The sequence below is a fragment of the Callorhinus ursinus genome, unplaced genomic scaffold (assembly GCF_003265705.2).
Source record: "Callorhinus ursinus isolate GAN/ISIS: 27379988/994484 unplaced genomic scaffold, GSC_fseal_2.0 scaffold46, whole genome shotgun sequence".
Lineage (NCBI taxonomy): Eukaryota > Metazoa > Chordata > Mammalia > Carnivora > Otariidae > Callorhinus > Callorhinus ursinus.
The window spans coordinates 7,796,468-7,821,490 of record NW_027397108.1 but is presented as its reverse complement, the minus strand read 5'-3'; the positions used below and the strand labels follow the sequence as shown (position 1 = coordinate 7,821,490).

Genomic DNA, 25,023 nt, shown 5'->3' with positions numbered 1-25,023 from the left:
AAGCCACCAAAAATGATCACAAGGTTTGTATTTGTTTACATTTAAAATAAATACGGACACAGGAATTCATTTTTCTGAGCAGATCCAACTTACAATGATTTTGTTGCTCTCTAGGAACAAATCTTCGATATAAAACTACTGTGTAAAATCATATATTAAATAGGTTTTGACTAAAACTCGTAATAAATGGTATGACTAGGTGTTTCAATTCCCTCACAGAAAAGATTTTTTTAGAGCTGTCAAAGACCTCAGTTTACTTCGTTCTCTTTCCACTGAAATTGTGGCTCATTTTATGTGGGCCTTCAGCCTAGTCCTTCTCCTTGCCCACCAGTACTTCCACTCCTGTAAAACAAAATACATGGATGCGAGATTTTGAAAGCAAAACATAAAATACAAAATAGCTCTTTTTGTGATTTAAAAGCCTTTGATACAATTTAGGTTTGGGATATGACAAACGTTTCTTAGTAAAAACCCAGGAAGGCAAGCATTCATCACAAGGACACGTGTGCTCCACCGCAAGGTCACATGCGTGGCCCCGGCTACGGGTGCCGGCGATCCCCGTGCTACCTGCGTTCGTCACACTTACTCTCGAACGTGGACAAATCTAGTATTTTGCAACCACTTTCAAATACAAACTACTAAGATTTTCAAGTTTCTTGTTCTCACCTCCTGGTTCAGTTGTTCCTACTGAAAAGTGGAAAATATTCCCTCTCAGAATGACAATAACCACTCGCTGAAACAAGGACCCCTCTGCAAGTCCATGCAGGCTTCTGTGTCAGTGCCTACTTCCCGCGGGGCTGGGCAAGGCACTCAGCACCTCAGGACAAGTCCTCTGCCCTTCCAACTCCTTAAATCAGAGTTTACACTTAAGAAAAAACAGCCAATGGAAGCAAAATGTTGACAGTCTAAACCAAGAAAGTGAAAGCAGAACCCGCTAAAGTAATGGATAAACAGTTACAAGTAATCAAGAGCTGGCTGTATTTCCGTTCAAAATGCCTTATATGGTGTTCTTATTCTTTGTTTACAGTTGGTGTGTCCTATTTTGTATTTCACTGGTGGTTATACAAAAATTAGTTGGCATTCATGAAGCACAGACTTAATGATAGGGCAGAGAATGCAGAAATGTGGACATCCAAAATAAATGAATCTGGGCTTAAAAAAAAAAATCAACTGTGGATATTGATATTATTCTAAGAATTCAAAAAAACCAAACTTGATGTCTGAAATGCTCCCTCTTTCCCCATAGTTAATAAATATAATTAACAAACATAAAAATTACTCTTAGTAGAACCAGTTAGATGCTTATGCTAATTCTAGGAAAACCAACATCAATCAAGAGATCTTTTAATGGAACTAGAATCTCACACAGTTAAGTGCTGTTTAAAACAAGTGAGCCTACACTTAAAAGCATGCCGATTCAAGGGAAGTTTGTGGTAGTGGATCTTACTTATAACAAACTGAATATAGTTCATCATTTTTATAAAGTAAACCTCTACGTAGGAGAATATGACAAAAAGGAAAACTTCTAAGCAGCACCACTTCACCTAAGTTGTGTGTGATCCCAAGAGTCATTTAGTGTCGGCGCCGCTGCTGCGTGGTTTTATAGGAAGCACCACTCAAAACTGTCAGCAGCTACGTTCCAGATTTCTAAGGCTCCGTAAAAAGGCTCAAAAGAATGAAGTATTTTAAAAAGAACTACAGTTTTGCTCAGATAAGTAAAACATCTTCTTAAGTGGACTAATCGTAGGATTAAGGAAATAAACCTGCTGGGGAGGCACTGCTTCAACTCACAAATACTTGGACTGTGCCCAGCAATGCTCTCCCCCGCCCCCATACGAGTAGCTGAGAGCCTCCACAGCAGGTTACCTGCAAGTGAACAGATATGAGCAGGTGAGATTTTAACAAATGTACAACATAGCAAACTATGTATCAAACCACCTTTAAAGTCACAGGATTAAAATGTTTCAAAACATTCAAAATGAAATTTTTCTTATTTTAAACAGTGAGAAAATTTCCTAGAAATGGGAGGTTTTTAGGAACAGAAGTATAACACCTTCATAACTTTGAACTTAGAATGCACATTTTTAAAAGCATCCCACTAATGCATTTCTCATACAGAGTTTAAAAATAAAACTTTTAACATACTGATCTATATGAAGGTTTACACCACCTTATCCTGTGACAGCTTTCTCTTGAAATGAATACATTCCAAAAGTTGTCCACCTAACTTTAAAAAACATATATATAAAGCCCAAAATGACTGGCCTACCAATTTTCTTATTTCAAGAGAACTCGAGACACCAAGATTATTCAAAAGGATGTGTTGATGGAACTGGGACCACTCATAAAAGGGTGTGTACTGTGCAGCTTGCTACTGGAACTGATCCTCATCCTGGGAACAGATGCTGTCAGGTGCTCCAAATGCTGAATCAGTACGTTTCACATAAAGCCTAAATGAGACAGCTTATTTCAACTCAGCTAATGAGGCAAGAATCTGAAGAGCTTGCTGCTGAACCTCTTGGTATGGTGAAACCAGAAGAAATACTCTGGCTTCTGAGACATGTATACAGGTGCACAGTCTCTGCATTTCTGACTTCCTAGTTTAACTTAGAAACAACTGCAGATTATGCAGCTATTTTTACTGAAATCCACCCTCCTTCTGAGCCTGAGTGCTCGAAACAAAGCATAAACTTGGGCCTAAATTGTTGCAGTTTTTCTTTTCCTGTCAATAGCTAACCTTGGTGTTCTACAACTGAGTAAAATCCATTTACTCAATCCAAAACAGGCAATAATAAGAAAAAAAAAACCCAAATGCCTTCTTACATCCTCAGAAATACAGGGCAGAAACAGCGCAAAGTGAGTCCAACTCAAGGATTACAAAGCAAAGGTGAACAACAGCTGTGACACGGACAGGACAAGGGCATTCAGCCCCTCGCTGGAGCAGAATTACTGGATCAAAAGGCAAGGACGTAGAAATGCCCTCTGTCCACAGAGAAGGACTGGTAATAGACATGGAGTGTTCACTTAACAGAAAGGTATGAGCCCCCCAACCCACCCGCATTGTGAAGTATCATTTTATTTCTAGACAGAAAGCATTTAAGGCACAGACAGTCTTGAGAAATTCCTACTGACACACAGGTCACCGACTACTGCTCTGGGTAACAGTCTAGCACACAGTTTTATCAGCCCAGACAGCCTCAAACTTATTCAACAGGAGCAGAGATCTGCTCCCACCTTCACTTTCAACCTGTATCTTCTGAACTATACCTGCAATCTTTATGGCTACGGGATCCTCTGAAACTGGAACAAGCCCTTCTTTGACTTCAATCTGCTTTTCAGAGACCAGGGGAGATGTGGCGGGAGGGGAATACTTAGTTTCCACAGAAGCCACGGGCGAGGAGGAAGAGGGCTTAGAATCATGAAACAGACTGGCCCATGACTTGGGCTGGCTAGCGGGAGCGGTGCCCGCCGCAGAGGCCGGGGCGTCGGCAGCAGGGGAAGCACTCTCGGCTTTAGCTGGGTCCGAGTCTGTGCTTTCCACAGTGTGCAACTCGACTCCATTGGCAGCTGAGCCCTCACCGGAGGATTCAAGTATTTGTCCATTAGCAACTCCAAGGTTTTCAGTAGTATGAGTTCCCATGTAAGGCTGAGCCACCGCTGTCCTCAACAGGCTGTCCCTGCCAGTCTCTGCAGGGAGGCAGGACTGTTCCAGGTCAGCCCCGTGGCAGCCCTCAGGCTGCCCTGCAGTCCTGGCATCACCGTCGAGGGCTCCGGGGAAAGGCCCACCAGGCACAGCGTCACTGACGAAGTCCATGGAATCCTGAAGGCTGTTAAAAGTCCTGCGTGTCCCCGAAAGGGGCACATCGCCCACTAACTCTGCATCCTCTGAGCCTACGCTGTTTGGGACTGCTGGATTGGCATGGCCATTGACCAGGGCTTCCGTGGGAATACCACCCTCACCACCATCCTTCAAGTAACTGTAATATCCTGGGGGACGTTTTTTCTTCTTTTTACGCTCCCTTTGTCCAAGACCACCCGCGACACCATCACTTTCTAAAACTTCCACCTCTGCACTCGAACTGCCATCCAGGGCAAGAGCAGAGCCTGGGTACTGGCAGTCAACAGAGCTGTAGGTCACTTCTTTATCTAGGTCATCAGGGGTCTTTTTGGAAGTTGTGCAACTGAGAATAAATTCAGGGGCCTGAGGATTCAATGTGCTTGAAATACTGTAGTTGGGAGTTCTCGGCAAAGTGTCATTGGGTTCAATTACTTCATTAACGCCGAATTCAATTCTCTGATATTCTTGTCCTGTTTAGAAAGAAAATGATCAGTAAATATGGCATTAGTTAAGAACACAGCTACACAAACTATAAGAGTCTCAATAATTATTTTCTTTTTGAAGGTAAAACCTTAAAGTCTTCTAATTAACACAGCTATGACATTTCATTTCTGTGACAAATAATTTGCCAAAAATAAGTAGTGACTATAAAACCGTATTTAATGTTAGAGCTATGAAAACCAGAAACTGGTCTTCATTTTCCACTCTCCGGGTAGCTAAGGGAGACTTTCAGAAAGTAGAAATTTAAATGAAATTGTAATAAAAAGCAAATAATATTTTGCCTGTCTAAAAACACCCCTCAATGAAATCTGACTTTATTGGCTTACTTTCTGAGACTAGGGTATGGTTAGTTATTTTGGACAACTTAAAAAGAAAATCATGACAACTAACTTAGGGATTTAAAGTCACTGCTATATTTATGGCTTCCCTAATTAGTGTAACTTAGTAATTCAGAAAGTATGCATTATGCCAAGAGTTCATCCTCTCTATAAAAGAGCTCTTCAGAGCCATGCTCTCAAATTCTCCATCTCCTGACCTCCTCCACTGACAACCTCAGCTGCAGTCTGCAGACAGCCTTGCATGAATGCACGTAAATGTGCGCTAAATGAACTCATAGTGGATCAACTCCAAGGCTGGTAGACAATACTTCCAAAAATACCAAAGGACAATTAGGACTGCAAACTTTTAAAAATTTCTTTGGAACCCTTCAATACTTCCTGCCAACTGGCTAGCGGGAGTATAGACCATCTACACATTCCACCCATCCCAAAATGTACATTTTTTTCATAGCTCACATTTCTGAAATTAGGTTAAGTTGTAGAATCGGCTGCATCTTTCAACAGATGTCAAGCATCAGTGTCATCTTATATCTGATGAAACAGTTATAAACTCTGAAGTTACGGAAAGGACACATGCCTTTTCATCTAACTGTAATGCATAATTGAAGATCTCTCTGAATCTAGCACAAGAGGCCAACTTCTTCTCAAGACATTAAAAAAAAAAAAAATACTACCGCAAGGACTGTGCTCTACTACAAGTAACTTAGTATTTTTCACCTTGGAAGTTTTTCAACAAGCAGCCCCTAAGAGAGGCCCGTTATATGCAAGGTAGTTGGGGACAGGGTCGCCACCAGTCTCCTAATTCTTCATCTGCTTTGTGATTACACCTGGGAGGCGGGGGATACACCTTCCCCCCAACAACAAAATGTTCCTGAAAAAGAAATACTAATGATGGCTATACCTAACAGCACACTTTCATATAAAGTCACCAAGATGAGCATTTGAATCCTTTGGCCTCTGAGCACTGGTCTTTTTTTCCTTATTTTGAAAAGAATCACCAAAGAGAAATTAATTTCTCTATTATTACACCAGAAGTAAACTGTCCATTTTGATTTGAGGCATTACCTATTCCATGACACTTGAAGGGTGCAATGCCACTACATGGACTGACATGGATGTACTTGAGGAAATGAAGAACACTCCACAGGGGGGAGGCTACCCTTTGGAGACTATAGTGTGCAATGTGAAATCAAAACAGACATGCGTTGTGGCATGCAGCCTGTGCGAGAGTTTAATTATTTCCAATAGATACAGTGCCTTCCACATTTCAATCCTTAATCTTATCGTATCACAGAATATTCTAGAACGTGATAGGACATTTCAATATACTAAGGTTATTACCAAGACATTCAGCCCGTATAGGGTCTCACTGTACCACTGAAGGGCAGAGAGTCCTACCCAGAACAGTTCCTCTTCTTATCCACAACACGTCTCATGGACACAACGTGCGCACTGCACTGCACAGCAGAAGAGTCAGCACGAAGCCCAGTCTGTGGGCTGAAGGAGTGGTGAAGCCTGCAAACCCAGGCTTGAAACAACACAGTTGATGGATTGAGTGAATGGGGCCTCTGTGCTCAGGCCACGCAGACAGTGGGTTGTTGAGAAGGAAAACTAGCTCAAATAAAACAATGCCACCCCAACATGGCACTCTGCCAAGCGTGCTCCTGCAGCGCCCAGGGTGCTGGACAGGCCCCCCAGTCTGCAACGCTTGGGGGCCCCCAGAGACTGTCATGCCCTCCAGGTCTGAGAACTGCTGCTGAAGTGGCCTCCTCAGCTGATTTCTCCAATTAAGAGAGCACCTAGCTGTGTGCAAAGTGATTATCACAGAGGGCACAAAGATTAGTACGGCCAAGTCCCTGCCTCAGGGAGTGACACTGACCAGTAGAAAAACACCCTGGGCAGCAGCTGCCAGTGCAGAGGAAGGGCAAGATAAGGCCTGGACAGCTATACAGAAGGAATGCTTCCAGATACAGAGAACGACGACCAATTTCAGTCAGAAGCTACAGAGAAGTCAGTGGAACCGGCAGGACAGCTGGCGGGGCAGGGAGTAGAGGCTATTTCCAGCTCTAGGATCAGACTAAAAAAAAGCAGAAGTATAGAAGGCACGCTGTGATGAGGAGCCCCTGCAAAGAGCTTCCTGTAGCTGCCTACGGCGGGAGGCAGAACAAATCATCCTAAATCGTTCATCCAAAAACATACTGAAGGTTTACAACACTCCAGATCCTACAGTGTGCGGCTGCTGAGCACACAGAAATCGATGATTATGATCTCTGCCACCCAGAGCCGAACTCTGTCTAAAGAGGGAGGCAGATCCATTACTGGACAGCGGGACAGGCACTGTAAACGAAATAACCGTCACAGAAACACAGGAGAACAGAAAAGGCCCCAGAGAAATGGGCTTTTAAGCTGGCCTGTCACTGCCAGCGTGAGCAGGTGGCAAGATCCCAGCTGTGTTTTCGGCAGATTAAAACATGGACTTGAGAGGAGAGACAATGGAGAAAAGGAGCCACGAAGCAAGGAGACAGGACAGCCCAGAAGGAGGGGTGCGGTGTGAGCCAGGGAACGAGAGGGGCTGGAGAAGTAGCCAATCTGCAGCCCGGGCCCCTGCGAGGATGGTGAGGCCATGAACCGAATGAGAAAGAAAGGAATAACACGAAAGGGGAAAGAACAAAACATTTTAAAGCACTGAGCAGACATCCGTAGCATGCTTACTATGTGCAAAGTACTTGGAGAGAGAAATCTGACAGACTCGGAACCCAGCTGCTCTGAAGGCTGGGCAGCCAGGGAGGGCGTCTGGACCCCTCCAGCTCACTCCATTTCGCTCTTGTCCAGAGCCACCACTAGAACTGCTCTTTTTTTTTTTTTTTAAAGATTATTTATCTATTTGACAGAGAGAGAGAGTGCGAGCACACAAGCAGGGGAAGCAGCAGGCAGAGGGAGAGGGAGAAGCAGACTCCCCACTGATCAGGGAGCCCAATGTGGGACTCAATCCCAGGACCCCGGGATTGTGACCTGAGCCAAAAGCAGACGCTTAACTGACCAAGCCACCCAGGTGCCCCTAGAACTGCTCTTTCCCTCAGGCCCCCAGATCACGGTTTCCTACAAAATGCTAAAAATGTTAGATACTATCAGCTCTCTAATTATACTGTACATAAAAAGTCTGGACACGTTCTTCAAGGTTTATGTTTAAATTATAATGAAAACCCCAATCACAGGTCTGACCATGCTAATGAAACAGGGAACCAGGCCCCTGGCTCTCAAAGCAAAGGGTCAGCATCTGCTTCTCCAAGGCCAGCAAGGGCCTTTAATGATCCAAACCGTACACTGGGCCACACAGATCGGACCTGCGCCCCGGCAACCTGCAGTAACCAAAAAACCCACCATTACTCAACCATACAAAATCACTGCATCTCAGTAAGCACCGTCCCCAGTAATGAGCTCTGTGTCTGTGACAGAGACCAAAAAGTAACAGACTGGGAAGTGAAAAAGTCCTTTGACTTCCCGAGAGCATTAAGTGACAGACTAGGACATAAATGTAAACTGCAGAACAGATCTGAGCTGTCACTGAGCCGTGCAAAGAACACATTCTCAGAGAATCACCAGCTCTGGGCCCAGGAGCCTCGACAACCAGAAGAAAGGCCACTGGAGAACTTTTACAAAAAGCACTGGCTACAAAAGACACACGTGTGCCACTGAGAATGGTCAAGAAAAAACAGGATCAAACAACTATTTCCTTAACTAAACCTTGAACATCTGACACTCCGAAGCACAGAATATACTTCATTAATCAAAATGGTTCAGAGATTAAACATGCTATAGTTTATAGCAAAAACCTCAAGCAGTAAGAGAATGTTTATTCGAAAAGTATGAACCAGCAGGAAAACATGATTTCCAAAGAGACTGCCCCCTCCCCCACAGCACACATGGCCAGAAAGCACGTCAGAGAGATAAAGGAGAGAACCAGCTTACCATCGGGTAGTTCATCTGTAGCTTGTGTGCCACACAGAACTGTTCCATTGTATGGAGGAAGCTGCACAGGGAATTGGAAAACAAATTTTAATTCAACAAAATGTTAAAACCCAACACATTCTTTTTCATTAAAACTCTTTATCCAACTTTTCTCATGACATTTTTTAAACAAAGTAACATACATTGAGACAGTAAAATTAAATCACCTTCATTTAAGATAAAAATACCATAAGAATCGTTTTAAATATTGTCATTAAGATCCAAAAATGAGGCAAAAAATAAAAATAAAAAAGATTCCAATGGACGTGTAAGTCAACTACAATAAAATGCCACAATAAACCCTTCATTTCGTAGGATGTGAGAGACTGCCCACAGATACCACAGCCACTGTTCTGGGCCACTAACAGAGGTGAGTCTTAGTGACCGCATGCATGTTACCCTTGCAGCACTGCATGTCCGCACAGCAGGGCAGGCCAGGACCGGGCCCCCGGGGAAAAGTGCAGAGAGCCCACAGAGAAGTCTGGGAACCACGGCTCCCTTTTTACCACAGTGCCTTATGTAACTGAATTAATGGCTGAAATCACATTCCTTGTTTGGGAGAGAGAAAGCAAAATGGCAAGTAAATGACCTCTTCGTAAAAACCAGGAAGGTATTATGAATATTCCCAATTTTTCTTCTTCCTAGCCATCCCGTAATATTTAAGAACTGGAAATGTTTCCAACGGACACACTGGGGATGAGAAAGTTCGGGATGGAAGGGATAAGGTAAGTAGACTTAAAAGAGAGAACAAAAGAAAAAAGCCATGACATCCTAACACAGCACTTCTCCAAGTGTGCCCCCCACAACACCTGGGGTTCCCGGATGGGCCCCGCAGTGTGCGACGCTCAGGGGCCCCAGCAATTCTCAGGCTGGCTACTGTCTGAGAACTGCTGCGAAAGGGACCTCCTCAGCTGATTGCTCCAATTAACTCTTAACAAGTTGATTCAATGATCACAGTAAGGAAGTTCTCTCCCCCAGGGAATGAATGACAAGTAAGAACCTAAGGAAACAAAGGGCAGTTCAAAACGAACTGAAGGCTTGCAGGACCTGAGAGCTGCACGTTTGTCCACTGGGGGTCGCCCCGTGACCATCATGCTGACGCAAAAGAAGCCATCTGAGTGCTGCCAACGGCTACACCTGGCCTTGCACCTGCAGCACACAGATCAGTCAAACGCTCGCACACGGTGCTCCAGCATTTACCGTTGGCACAGACACATGGAGCAAAAAAGGTGCATCTGAGAACCAATTTCAGGTTCATGTCCCCCTGCAGTCACAGAAGAAGTTTAGCAAACTCCCAGATGCAGAATACCTTTTCTTTTTCTATCAGTGACACCAGGGTGCCCCCTGGTGATGGAAATCTATACAACTGTGAGGCACTAAAGTGCTTGTTTTTTGTTTTTGTTTTTTTTAAATCATGCTGCAGTTACACAAAATGTGGTTAAAAGTGGTAGAGACAGGACCTGAAAACAGACTCCCCACCCCAGCAGACCCCACAGCAACACTGCCATTTTCTGTTCGTGTTTACAACATTTATTCAGAGTTACTAAGCTGGTAAGAAGTTAACCTTGGGGGGCGCCTGGGTGGTTCAGTCCTTAGGCGTCTGCCTTCAGCTCAGGTCATGATCCCAGGGTCCTGGGATGGAGCCCCGCATCGCATCAGGCTCCCTGCTCGGTGGGAAGCCTGCTTCTCCCTCCCTCACTCCCCCTGCTTGTGTTCCCTCTCTCGCTGTGTCTCTGTCAAATAAATAAAATCTTTAAAAAAAAAAAAAAAAAAAGGTAACCGTGGGAATTAGTGCTATGATGAGTTCAGGTACAAAAGGGGTGTGTGTGTATCTTTTTTACTCTATAAGCACATGGCACCTTTAACTCAACAAACCTGTCATTTATGAGATACTCCCTAGTCTGTGGTAAATGTGTATTTATTACAGACAGCAGAATGAAACTGTAAGAACTGCTCAAAGTTCCCTCCTTAACTATATAGCTACTTGAAAGAACATTAAATTATAAAATCAAAGCAAAAAAAAATCTCACACATGAATTCAAGGCGAGCAATGTAAAAAACTGAAATCTAGTTATATTAGATACAAAGTCCAATCACCTTGGTCTGAAAACAGTGCTACCATCTTGTGAAGTCAGTACTTAGGCCCTCTGATTATGAAGGTAATATTTGAAACAAATACTGTATGATATCCCTACCTCTGGAATCTAACAAAAACCAAAACACAAAACTCCAATCAAAAACACGAACAGTGCCTGGCACCAGCGAAGGCTGAGGAAGGGGGCAGGGGAGCCGCGCACGGGGTCAGGACTTCACTTGTAACCAGCAGAGAAACAAGTCCGGGGGCTCTAACGCACAGTATGGGGGTTACAGACAGCACACCTTATTATAAACTTTAAGCATGCTAAAAAGCCAGACTTTAATTGTTCCCACCACTAAAAGAAATGGTAGCTATTAAATGCTACAATAGCAATCTTGCAATAGAAATGTATCAAATCAGTATGGCGTACACCTCAGACTTTCAGGATTTTATATGTCAATTATCTTTCATAAAATAAATGTTTTTGACACCGCCACTATTTGTTCTACTGTCTAAAAGACCCTCATGAACCTTAAATCTCTCCTTCGAAATCCCACGAAGAGGGGTGCCTGGGGGGCTCAGTCGTTAAGCATCTGCCTTCGGCTCGGGTCATGGTCCCAGGGTCCTGGGATCGAGCCCCACATGGGGCTCCCTGCTCGGCGGGAAGCCTCCTTCTCCCTCTCCCACTCCCCCTGCTTGTGTTCCCTCTCTCGCTCTCTCTCTCTCTCTCTCTCTCTCTTTCTCTCTATATAAAAAAATAAAAATCCAAAAAAAAAAAAAAAGAAAGAAAAGAAATCCCCCAAAGACACCAAGCCACCAAGAATAACAGCGCACCTGCAGCTGAACCATGCTATCCTGGGCTTGTGTGTTCAGTAACACATTAAAGTGTGCATGGGTTGCCTCAAATATTGAGTTCTGGAAGTCTCAAGAACAATGAGCGTTCTCTCCTTATTTCTGAACACTAATGACATGATTATGACTGGGGTTCAAAACATGCTTATTCAATAAACTATTTTTTCCATTTGGAGAAATTCACCTTTAAATCACAACGGCTTATAAACTAGGGCACAGCTTTAGAAAAGATATGTTACCTTCAAATTTATACTAATATTTAGGACCACACGCAGAAATCAGCTGAGGTTGTCTCTTCTGATTCTGTTAAACTGCTGACCTATCTGGCCTATGGCAAGCTTTCAAACAGGCAAACTAAAACTCAGCTGAGAGGATCAGTGCTTTAGCTGAAAGGTAGAATGTTTTTACATTTTAACACCTGCTGTTTCTCAAATTTTGTTTTATCAGTTCTGGGCCCCAAGTAGAGAAAAAATGTTGTATCAAGTTCCTAGCAGCCGAAGAAGTATATGGACACCAGGGAGGAGTTCTAGTTCGTGCCAGGGGCACAGGGCAGGGGAGCGCTGGTCGGGGCTGCAGTCATTCTCAGTGAGAGAGAAAAGGCCCAGCCACACGTCACCGTTCGGGGAAGAGACTATCACGCCCACACCCAATGATCCAGCTCCACATCACCCCATGAAACAGCCTGTGTCCCATGTGATCATATTATTAGATACTCCAGACTCCTAAATTATAATAATTACAATACTGAGAAAGATAGCTTGGCCCAGTCACGTTAATTTGCCTGCACTTCCCTTTTGTAGGTTACTGGACCGACCATATGTGCTTTTGATAGACAACATCTGTCAATGCATTCTCAAAAGCAAAAATACAGAAGACCCCAAAATAAGCAAAACTTAAATTTCTGGCTATAATTCATTCTGATAAGACAGAGCCATTATTTCTGCAATAAAAAGTTTGACATAACTTTACCACCAACACCCGTCTCCGCTACATTGGTTACCCACTAGGTATTCCACCATACCCTAACGATTTCCCAACATTTCTGTGAGGTAAGTACACATTCTCCGTGTTCTCGTTTAAGAAAGCACAATGCGATGGAGGAACGGCCCAAGACTGCCCAGCCTGCTTACGTAGCAGAGTGAGGAAGGAGCCCAGCTTCTTCAGACTTAAATATGGTACCTCTTCCACTTTCACATCCCAGGAAAACCCAAGGTTTTATTCTGACACTTACTTTCAAACAGGCACTCACAAACCCCCACAAATGCACACACTTGAGAAAAGTTTTTGTAAAACACACAAGTTGGGCTTTAACATTTTTTAAAAACCGTAACTGCAAAGAGCACAGACTGTCCCCTTCCTGGCAGGTGTCTCTGTATCTTACCATGATTTGAAGACAGAAATGATTTAAAATTCAAACCATTAGAAGAGTATATAGAGTAGAACTTCAGTTAACACTAACGCTTGGGAAATATGGGATCTGGTTATGTTTTGCCTAAATAACTATTGTTGTTTTTTGGTTTGTTTGGTTTTTTTTGGTCAGGAAACACTAAACTTCAAGCCTTATTCTACAGAATCTAAAATGCACAGATAACATTTTATTGCCTTAGGAAATATATCATACAATTTAGCTTCACGGTTTCCTGGCTCGTATCTTTATATTCCTTAAAATCCTGTTACCATCAATGAACGCAAAACAGACGGAGATGGCATGGAACTTGATTTACTCGTTTTTTAAAATAAAACCTGATACAAGCTTTGTCTTCTTTGATTTCCTCCCTTTTCCTAAAATGAAAGAGGAGAAACCAATAAATCTCTCTCCCATCTGTGCAGGTGAAATAACGCTTTCAACACGCTGTCATTTAATCCTTTCTCCACAGCTCCAGAAAGAGCTTAGAGTCAGAAGCCAAGGCAAAGCAGGAAGGACCGGCCAAGGCCACAGGCAACGCTGGCCCTGTCGCTCCAAATCTAAGGAGTCAGCCTCTCCTGCTGCAGTTTGAGAAATAAAAGAACTCCGGGCAAAAACACTTCACATGAGTGCAAATCTACCATGGACATTAAGGGATCTAAGTGGCTGGTTAGGTCTCATTAAAGTTAAGTACAGTTTTACTTGATTCACACCTACTCCGCCCCCCCCCGCCCTTTCTCCTCTTCAGTGCAATTTCAACAGTTTTCACATTTACAATACGAATATGTACAAATGTTCCAGGTAAGCTTTTATTAAACTAAAACGGATACCATTACTCACATTGAGAGTGGACATAAAAGAAGACCTGAATGGAGAAATACACCAAAATCATGTTTAGGAAAACTAGCATAGAGATTCTAATTCTCCTATAAATTAACCCATAATTTTAACACAATTCCAACTGAAATTTCAATAGGATTCTTCATAAAACTTGACATGCTGCTCATAAATTCCTAAGGAAGAGTTGAGGATGAAGGAGAATCAAAATACTTCTGAATAAGTATAAGAGGGTATGTGCCCTCCCAGAAGACGGATTATAGAGTTGCAGCCATTAAAACGAGTGCTAACGATAGATAAAGCAGGGGGCCACAGCCACAGGGCACTGCAACTAATGGCCCAGCGCTCAGCGGCATGCTGGGACCACTCACTCCTGCCTGAGAGAAGACAAGTCAGAGCCCCACCCCACAGACACAGCAGAGTCCGTTCCAACTGCATACCCACTACAGTGAAAACAAAACCTTAAAGCTTTTAGAAGAAAACCAGTGTCTTTATTACCTCAGAGAAAGGAAATATTTCTTAGAGATTTACAAACCATGAGGAAAAAAGCCAATACATTTGGCATTAAAGTTAAAAACGTACTTCCTTTATGCAGCAAAAGAAATAAAAGTGCATCATATATGAAGTTTAAAAGCCCTCATGCTAGAAAAAGATACCTGTAACATGCAAAACCAAAAATTATTAATCATATAAGCAATAAGAAAAAGACAAGCCACTTAATAAAAAATGGGGACAGGGGAGATAGGGTTAATTCACAGAAGTGGAAATCTGTATCATCAACAGGCACATGCAAGTAATGAAACAGTTCTCAAGTCTGTCACCTGGGAATTGTAAATTAAAACAATGAGAATTCATTCATACCCAACAGACTAACAAAAATTTTCAGTAAGCCTATACTGAGAATAAGCAACAATTTTTTTTCTTCAAACGAGATGGTGAGAACACTCATGCACTGCTCACGGGGATGCAGACTGCTAAACCGCCTCGAAAGCAGATCAGCAGTCTCCAGTAAAACTACAGACGCTTACTCCTTGCAGGCTGACCAGTTCCATTCCTAGGGCCATATCCTGGAGAAACCCACAGAGGCACGTAAAATATGTTTACTGCAACATTTTTTTAACTAAAGACCTAAATGGTCCTCGAGAGGAAAAAAGCCAAATGAGCTGTGACAGTTGTTGATCGCTGTTCTATCAGCAGCACTTAGCAATTAAAACTGAAGAACAAAAAACAAAACAAAAGAGCATAGATAAACGTAAAGAATATGTCAGTATGAAACAAACCTCAAAATGATGACTATACAGTTGACCCTTGAACAACAAGGGTTTCAACTGTGCAGGTCCACTTCACAGGCAAATTTATTTCTATAAACACAGTACAGTACTATAAATGTATTTTCTCTTCCTTATTATTTTCCTAACATTTTCTTTTCTCTAGCTTACTTTATTCTAAGAATAACTACATAATACTTATAACACACAAAATGTGCTAATCAACTGTCCATATTATCAGTAAGGCTTCTGGTCATCAGTAGGCTATTAGTTAAGTTTTGGGGGAATCAAAAATTATACACAGATTTTCAAATGAACTGGGGCTGGCGTTCCTAACCCCTGCATCGTTCAAGAGTCAACTTCAGTATGAAACCATTTATCATTTAAACCACATAAAACATGACGTTACTATCTGCTGATACCCATGTATGTAGTAAAAGGTGAAAACCATAGTCAGTAAACAATACCAATTCAGCAGAGCTGTTACTTCTGCGGAGGGAGAGGGATGAGATGGGAGAGGGGTACAAAGGAGGCTTCAACTAAATCTGTGATGTTTTGCTATTTATAAATATAGCAAAACGTTAGTATCAGTCAAATCTGGTTGGTGGGTTTGGGCATTTCTCCTATTAGTCCCTGTACTTTTCTGTACATTGGATTTATCAAAAAAGCATAAATTAAAAAAATCAAAACTAAAATATAGCCATTACTTATATCTACACATCTACTCAATAAAATGTTTCGTCTTACCTCAACTGAAGAGCGAGGAGTCACAAAGAACTGATTGAATTCATCAGGGCTAAAATCTCCAAAAATATACTGGAAAAGAAAAAAAAAAAGTCACTGATCACATAAAATATACAATTTATATACTTTCAGGAAAAATGCCACATATTATACCAATCCTATGAAATGTGTAGGCCAGAAGCCCCACGACCCTTTCTTAATTAAACAAATCAAGGGTCTGCAAAATGGAGATTTCCAATTACCAACAAGAAAATACTACTTAGCCTTTTCCATAAATTGTCAGAGAACACTGAAATCGATAAAGCTTATTTTGAAACAGGCCAATTGAGTACACCAAACGTGTAAGCAGAGTCCTGCCTGAAGAACTTTCTGGCTCACAGACACTTCAAGATGTCCCATTTACCTTTCTGCTGACTCATTCACTACCTCCATTTCAGTGTTCTCTGCCACATGCAGTACTGTAAAGCAGAAAACGTGGTTCACATGAGAAGACAGAGTAATCCAAAAAAAGAAAAATGTTAATGATCCTGATGAATGATCTTTAAGATATGTATGTACCTTTTTATCCTGAAATTTCATTTAAACATGATGTATAAACATATTATTGAACAAAGTCTAGTTGTAAACCCTCACTTCCCAGAATTCTGAATGTTGACTTTATGGAAAAACAACTGGTTCAACTGCATGGAAGCAAGTTTGGCAAGTGCCTAGCAGTTCATATTCTCCCCGGAGCTTTAAAAACTAAGTCATTGACAAGAATCAGTAGGACTAGATTTCTACAGCAGAGATCCGCTCACTAAATTATTCATTCATCTAATCAATAATTATTCAGAGCCTACTAACGCCATGCACAATGATCAGTACTGGGGATAAAAATGGAAAGCAGAGTTGTGGCTCCTCTGCTCAAATGGGGCTGAGTAACCTGCACATGTACAAGCATGTGATTCAAAAATAACCAGTAACTACATATTATATATTTGGATAATGCCTATTATTATCGTAAATGTGAATAAATGAGAACTAACTCTCACAGCCTATTAGTAAGACTGCACCAGGGACTGCCTGGGTGGTACAGTCAGTTATGTGGCCGACTCCTGATTTTGGCTCAGGTCATGATCTCAGGGTCCTAGAATCGAGCCCCAGGTTGGGTGCCAGTTCAGCGGGGAGTCTGCTTGGGATTCTCCCTCTCCCCCTCTGTGTGCACGCACTCTCTCTCTTTCAAATAAATCTTTAAAAAAAAAATCACTGATATTTAAGGTTTATTTATTTATTAATTTTAGAGAGAGTGTGCACATGTGAGCAGAGGGAGGAGCAGACAGGGAGGGGAGAGGGAGGAGAGAGAATCTCAAGCAGACTCCCCGATGAGCACAGAGCCCTATGGGGGCTTGATCTCAGGACTCTGAGATCATAACCTGAGCCTAAACCAAGAGTCAGACACTCAATGACTCAGCTGCCCAGGTGCCCCAACGCACGAATATTTCAAGGGAAAACAATGCTGGAGGGCTCTTTGGCAATAGCTGGCAACACTGCAAATATGTATTAAAAACAAGAACACCATCACATAATACTCACATATACTCGTAAAAATCCACAAGGAAACTGTCCATTGATAGTAACGGTGAAAATAAGCAGAGTCCCAAAACAATTTAGAAATCATCGTCTGCAATACTTTCACTGTGAACTCAGACCCTCTTACCATTTCCAACACCAGGGAACAAAGCCTGTATTAACTGTGGTCAGGGTAATAGCAAGCTATGGAAGGGAAGGCATCCCTCGGTGAAAGGGAAGCGGAAGGAAGGGTGGGGTGAAGAGACGACATGGCTGACCCGCCTTCTTTTACAGCCCCGCTGCAGAAATCTCGAAGTCTACATATACAACTTCAAAATTCACTCAGCAGGAAAGGAAAAGACAAGCCATAAACTGGGAGAAAATATTCCCAACAATACCAAATGCTGACGAGGATAAGGAAGGACAGAAACTTTCTACGTGGCTGACACAGATGCAGAACGGTACAGCCACTTTGGGAAAGTGTTTGGCAGTTTACTACCAAGTTATCCCACACCTACTCACTCCCCCAAGAGAAAGAAAGACCTATGTCCATGAAAAAACCTGTGTGCTGATGTTTACAGCAGCTCTATTCATAATCACTAAGAACAACCCAAATGTCCATCAAGAGGTGAATGTGCGGGGCGCCTGGGTGGCTCGGTCGTTAAGCGTCTGCCTTCGGCTCAGGTCATGGTCCCAGGGTCCTGGGATCGAGCCCCACATCGGGCTCCCTGCTCCATGGGAAGCCTGCTTCTCCCTCTCCCAACTCCCCCTGCTTGTGTTTCCTCTCTCGTTGTGTCTCTCTCTGTCAAATAAATAAATAAAATCTTTAAAAAAAAAAAAAAAGAAATTGTAAGAGGTGAATGTGGTACATCTATAAAAAGAAATGCTACTCAACGGCTCTCAAAAGTGTCATGCTAAGGGAAAGAAGTCCGACTATAAAAAGCTACATGTGGTATAATTACATTTATGTAACATTCTATGGCAAAACCATAAGGACAGAAAACAGATCAGTGGCTGTCAAAGGCTGGGGAAGGGCTGATCACAAAGAGGCACAAGAAAACTTTTGGGGGTGATGAAATATTCACACGGGAAGCCTGTTGGAAAAACAGTAACCATCCTCATTGCCAAGAAAACACACAACCCGCTAAAACACTAATGATTTCAGTCCCCATACAGGAATGGACATGGGAGGACAGTTGAATGAAAAGAATTACTGTTAAAAATGAGTCAACGCAGCAAAGACAGGAAAAAGAAGAGAAAGCAAAGAAATTCTAATCTACCCTTCCAGAATTCTGGCCGATGAAATAAACCCAGATAGCCATGACAAAGGAGCTAGGAGGGGCACCTGGCTGGCTCAGTCGGAAGAGCATGCTACTCTTGATCTCAGGGTTGTGAGTTTGAGCTGTATTGGGCATAGAGCCTACTTATTCAAAAAGGGGGTGGGGGAGTGCTATCAGAGAACAAGGAAGTGTTCGTGCACATCAGAAAGTTATTCAATTTAAATTACTAAATTTAAAAACTCAGGTCTTAACAGCAGAATCAGTAAGACTATAAAGCAATGAAGCAATGTTTTTAAATTTCCAAGAAAAAGGTATTACGTCTGCAGAATTCTTAAGCATTTTGTTTGTTTTCATAGAATTCTATTCTACAGTTAAGATTACTCCTCAAATAACAAAAGAGAAATAATTCTCTGACATCCACACACCTTTCTGTTGGGGGATGGGTGCTTAAGAATTCCAGAAAATGAATTCAAGAGATACAAGAGTTGTAAACAAAGAAGCAGGACCCAAGAAACTGCTGATACTGCAGCTGTGAAGTCCAATGCAGATAGTAAGAGTCACGAAACTGGATTCCTGGTGCTTAATATAAATAGTAAAAACATCCATTTTATCTTCTCTTACAAAGAAGGACCCCTATTTTATTTCAGAATGTAGAGAAGACATATAAGGATGAGAACTGGAAGGTTCGACAGGATCATTAGGTTATTTTCTTGAGGCATATTTTCTTCCTGGGTCTGAAAATAAAAACAAAACGCTCAATTAAATCACACTTCTAAGTACACATTCTTATTTCGGTTCACATACAATCTAAAGTCTTAAAAATAGAGATATGGGTAGCGCAGTAAGAGAACTAAAATTCTGGACGATTTAATAATACCGTGTCAATAAAGAGGACGTGCCACTCCCAGTATGACCTGTGAGTGCCACGTCCCTGCACCAGGCGGCTGGGAGGAGCCTCACCGCCAACCACAGCAATGCTCAGAAAGGTTCCAAGGAAAAACGTTCTGTTACTTTCAGTTTTACTGTTTTTACTGCTTTATTCATTATTTATTTATTTTAAGAGAGGGAGAGACACAGAGAGAGAGAGAGAATCCCAAGCAGGCTCCATGCCTACCACAGAGCCCAATACGGGGCTCGATCTCATGACCCCAAGATCATGACCTAAGCTGAAATCAAGAGTTAGATGCTCAACCAACTGAGCCACCCAGTGGCTTTCTTTATTTTTAAAGTATTATTTGAGGGGCACCTGGGTGGCTCAGAGGGGAAAGCGTCTGCCCGCTAGGGTCATAGCCTCAGGGTCCTGGGACAGAGCCCCTGCATCGGGCTCCCTGCTCTGCGGGGAATCTGCTTCTCCCTCTCTCTCTCTGCTTGCTCTCTCTCTTTCGTTCTCTCTCGAGTAAATAAATACAATCTTTAAAAAAATTTTTTTAAATAAAGTATTATTTGAATGATTTTCAGGACGCCTGTGTGGCTCTGTCGGTTAAGCATCTGCCTTCGGCTCGGGTCATGATCCCAAGGTCCTGGGATCGTGAGTTCCGGGTCAGGCTCCTTGCTCAGCAGGGAAGCCTGCTTCTCCCTCTGCCTGTCACACACCCTGCTTGTGCGCGAGCTCTGACAAATGGATAAATAAAATTTAAAAAAAAAAAAAGGAAAGAAAACTTTCCTATAGATTTTAAATGTTTTTATTTTTTTAATATGTATTTTATATAGAGTGCAGGGGGAGGGGAAGAGAGAATCCTCAAGCAGACACCCCACTGAGCAAGAACCCCATTGCAGGGCTCAATCCTAGGACCCTGAGATCATGACCTGAGCTGAAATCAAGAGTCAAATGCTCAACCAACGGAACCACCCAGAAGCCCCTAAATGCGTTTTTATTACAACTTCATGCCAATCATTTCTCTACCAGATGCATACCCTCAATCTGATCACAAATCTAACTGGAGAAAAATGTGGAAGAGCTTGCTGTACAGATGGGGAGAAAAATCTCCGAAGAGAACACTCTGGGTATAAAAGGGAAGAAAAGCTGGAGCCTGAGGGAAAACCAAGTGGAGGCAGTGCAACCACACCAGATTCCTAGTGTGTCTCTTGTCAGAATTCTCTTACTTCTGAACCATATAAATAACTTATCTATTCAAAAAATTACTTCAGAAATCACTATACAATTATTCAAAGATACCCATTTTGCAGAGAAATTACAAGCTGGCACCTAAATTTGGGCCTGTGTTCGTTTCAAGATCTCACTGACAACAGATTAGGACTTGATGAAAACATTTAATCTAAAAAAGCCGTCGTAAGCAACTGCTAACTATCAACTATGCAACACTAAAATATCACTTAGCACTCAACAAATGGCTAGCTGGGGCTGCAGTTACTGCAATGTGATCTCCTGAACGCCGGCTCCCACACGTCAATAAACAAGGCCATCAAAGGACCTGTGAATCACATCCTCCAGCCACAATCAGACCAATTTTCAACCCTTCAAATGCACGAGTCTTTGAAAGTGAGCAGCTACACCTCCACAAGATAAACAATGGTCGTTTCAGTTGTGTGACCAAGATGACGGAGAGGACTGCTGGGAAGTTGGTGCCAAGGACGGGTGGCGCTTGTCCAAGGTGCTCACCTCCCCAAGGAGCTTGGTTAGGATGTTTCCTACAGAATGAGCATTCCCCTTATGTTCATGGCAGAGAAACGACCCAGATCTTCTTCCTATGTGTCTGTACATACATACTGCTTTATGCTTAACCAGAAAGGCAAATGCAATGGAGGAACAGTGCAGGAGGGAGCTCAGTCTCACAGATCAGCAGAGCTCAAGCCCCTGGGGTCTCAGGCAAGGGAAAGCTTCCTGAAAGCCAATTCCCACCCTTCGCAGTGCATGCAACAAAACAGACAATTTTTCTTTCTAGGCACGGTAACGAATGCCTCTTTGGTAACCATTCAAATGTTCACTTGGAACGATTTAACAAAATATCCCATAAAAATTCTGAGGCTATGACATCATTTCAGTGTTTAACAAAATCATCTACATCATTCAAAACTGACTACAGGAAGCATTACCACGAATAAGCATATAGTATCCACACTGTTCCAGAAAGGCAAATAGGAGAGTTGCTTACAAAATAAAAGTTCAAATTAAAAAAAACATAAATTCAATGGGAGAGAAAAAAATGTATATTTTTAATATCCTGGGGCGCCTGGGTGGCTCAGTCGTTATGCGTCTGCCTTCGGCTCGGGTCATGATCCCAGGGTCCTGGGATAGAGCCCCGCACTGGGCTCCCTGCTCTGCGGGAAGCCTGCTTCTCCCTCTCCCACTCCCCCTGCTTATGTTCCCTCTCTCACTGTCTCTTTCTGTCAAATAAATAAAATCTTTAAAAAAAAATTTTTTTTAATATCCTGATAAAAACTACAAAGACAAAGGCCAAATATTTATTCAAGAGCAAATCCCAGGGTATGGACACAGAATATGCTGCCCTGCATCTTACTGACAAGTATTTAGCTAAATATTCCTGACCAAAGGCTGAAGCCACGTAGTGCTGTGACACTGAAGCGTCTGTCACAGAAATTCAGGACAGCCAATTGCCACTACACGTTCAGGTTCTACCACCCCCTTCTCCAAAAGCCTGCTTAATTTTCACTCACAAATTATTCTAGGTGTTTGGCAAAATGAAGAATGTGACCAAACAGAGAGGGGCAGGACTATGTTCTTCAAAAAAGTCAGTTATGAAAGACTGTAGAAACGTCCCAGATGACAAGCTAAAGAGACACGACAAGTAAACGAAGTGCCTGACCCCAGAATGGACCCCCTCCTGGAGGGAAATGCTATATAGGAGATTATTAGGTCAACTGACAAAATTAGAATATGGACAGTAGGTTATAAAAAGTATTGCACCAGTGTAGATTTATGAAAGTGGTAACTGACTGACTGTGGTTATGTAAGAGAATATTCCTATTCTTAGGAAATACATTCACGCGTATGGGGGTAAAAGATCATGGTGCATAATCTCTCAAATCTTAGAGGGTGGAGGAAAAAGTGCGTGTCCACGTGTGTGTGCAAAGTTTGGGAATATGTGTGTATGCGAAGAGAGAACTCAAGCAAACACCAATGATTAAGCAAAGGGGGTTAAATCTTAACTGGTCAATCTGGGTAAAGGAGTAAATGGGGATTTTTCATACTATTTTTATTTTTGCAAATTTGCAAATTTGAAATGAAGAAATATATTTTTTTTAAAAGCCAAAGCAGAAAATACTCAGTTGTGAGGAAAACCCTTACCCTCTCTTTATGTGAGTGTGAGACATTCTTCCTCTGGAGGATTATTAATAAATGTATTTTAAAGTCTTTTTAGGGAAAAAAATACTATAGGAGTCTGGGTTAAAAAAGATAAAAATGATTCTGCCTGACTTCACAGGATTTATAATTTGGTGCAGAAGAAAATGCCAGTGACCTCATGAATTAGTTTTGTCTTATAAGAGCACAGAAAGATAAAACAGGACAACTGAGTCTGTGTGGGAGAAGAAACAGTAGGAACAAGTGCATTCTTTCTTGCATTTCCAAAGCCCGGTGCAGGGCCCAGCACAGACAGATGCTCACTTGGTCCACGAGCTCAGTAAGGATAAAACAAAAGAAGGTGCCTAAAGGCCCTCTGTCGGTCCAACTGCGTTACAAAAATGTTTATATTGTCCTTTATAATTTCACTCTTCTAAAAGTTATAGCAAATACTGTCTAAGGCAAAGCTGGAAACTCCCTCTAGGTTTTAAGCAACCTCCACCAGAGTTGGCTGAATAACGGAGTCACACGGAGAAACAAGAAAGCAAAATGGAATGCTCCCTTCCCAGCAGCCATGATGCCCAACGGAAAGGCATGTGGTCAGGGGGCATGCCCCAAAGGGCTTTCAGCCTCTCCATACCCCTCTTAGGGAGGCAAGCCAGTGAGGTGCAGAGGCTCTTGCCCACCACCAGGGACACAGCTGACTTTCCCTCACTTCCAACTACCTTCAGCTCAGGCTTTCAGAACTCCCAATGTTTGCATGTTTGATTATTTTCTGATCCTAGAGAGAATATGATAAAAATAGATCTAAGAAGTGCTTCAGGAAAAGGGGGCAAGCCCACAACACAGGATGGAGACAAGACACCGTTCTGGAACGCAGCCCCTGGACATGGCTGCTCTGGATCTCATTTTCCGGAGACCCTAGGCCACGGCCCTTAAGAGTGTCTGGCTTTGTAAACCCCAGGGAAGAGGCTGGGCAAACGTGGAAATACCGCGTTCGTGCTATAGGTAAAGCCACGGTGCCATCTCCACGCAAGGAAGGTGCCATCTCCACGCAGGGAAGGTTCCCCACCACACGGCCAGCTCTGCACAGATCTGCGGCAGCGCAGATGGGAGAAACGGCGCACATGCACTCCAGCGCAGCGCTAGGGGGCGCGGGAGCACAGCACACCGTGCCTCCAGTCCAACTTTGTAAACCTCCCCTCTAAAAGCACCAATACATATGCAGGGCACCACCAAAGCTTGTTCTCTGCCTTCAAAAGGACTAGTGGAAATAGGAGATCAGCGTCTGAGGGAAAAAAATGAAGATACAAGGCAGTGCTCCATGAACACGCGGCTGCATGCGCACTGTCCCTCAGCCTCCCGAGGCAGGCAGGCAACCTCCGGCGTCCAGGCCTAACTCAAGCCTCACAGGATGGAAGGACAGAAGCAGGCACCGCCAACAAGACGCGGAGAGGCACAAAGTCTCCTTCTCCTTCATTTCCCAACCCAAGAAAGCTGAATTTGGGAGAGAAGACGAAACTAACAAACTGTTCCGAGGGAGAGGTTAAGTCTTAATTTCATCTCTAACATGAGGGTGTGCTGGACTAGGTGGCCTCCAGAGCTCTCCCAAGTATCTCCTGGATCTAACAAGGACAAAGAAGCAGGGGTTTTGGGGCGCCTGGGTGGCGCAGTCGTTGGGCATCTGCCTTCGGCTCAGGTCATGATCCCAGGGTCCTGGGATTGAGCCCCGCGTCAGGCTCCCTGCTTGGCAGGAAGCCTGCTTCTCCCTCTCCCACTTCCCCTGCTTGTGTTCCCTCTCTGTCTCTCTCTGCCAAATAAATAAATAAAATACTCAAAAAAAATAAAAATAAAAAGCAGGAGTCTGGAAATGTCCTCAGGCGAATCCATGCTTCCACATGGATGAAGCCTGAAAACATCATGCTGATTAAAAGAAGTCACACATGACAGGACCACAAGTTGTAGCATTCCATTCATACGAAATGTCTAGCAGAGGCAAATTTCTAGAGATAGAAAGTAAACTGTGGTTGTCAGGGGTTCAGAGAAAGGGGAAATGGGAAGTCACT

General features: G+C 42.9%; 1 protein-coding gene across 1 annotated transcript in view; it reads right to left on the bottom strand.

The window, feature by feature from the left end:
- The window catches only part of USP10 (ubiquitin specific peptidase 10), a 75,678-nt gene that overhangs the window by 24,292 nt on the left and 26,363 nt on the right, over positions 1-25,023 (bottom strand). The window contains exons 2-4 of the mRNA XM_025860529.2: positions 15,872-15,940; positions 8,647-8,707; positions 3,268-4,308 (exon numbers count right to left, since the gene is read on the bottom strand). Coding sequence (XP_025716314.1) covers positions 3,268-4,308; positions 8,647-8,707; positions 15,872-15,940 — 1,171 coding nt within the window. The remainder of the gene's footprint in view (positions 1-3,267; positions 4,309-8,646; positions 8,708-15,871; positions 15,941-25,023) is intronic.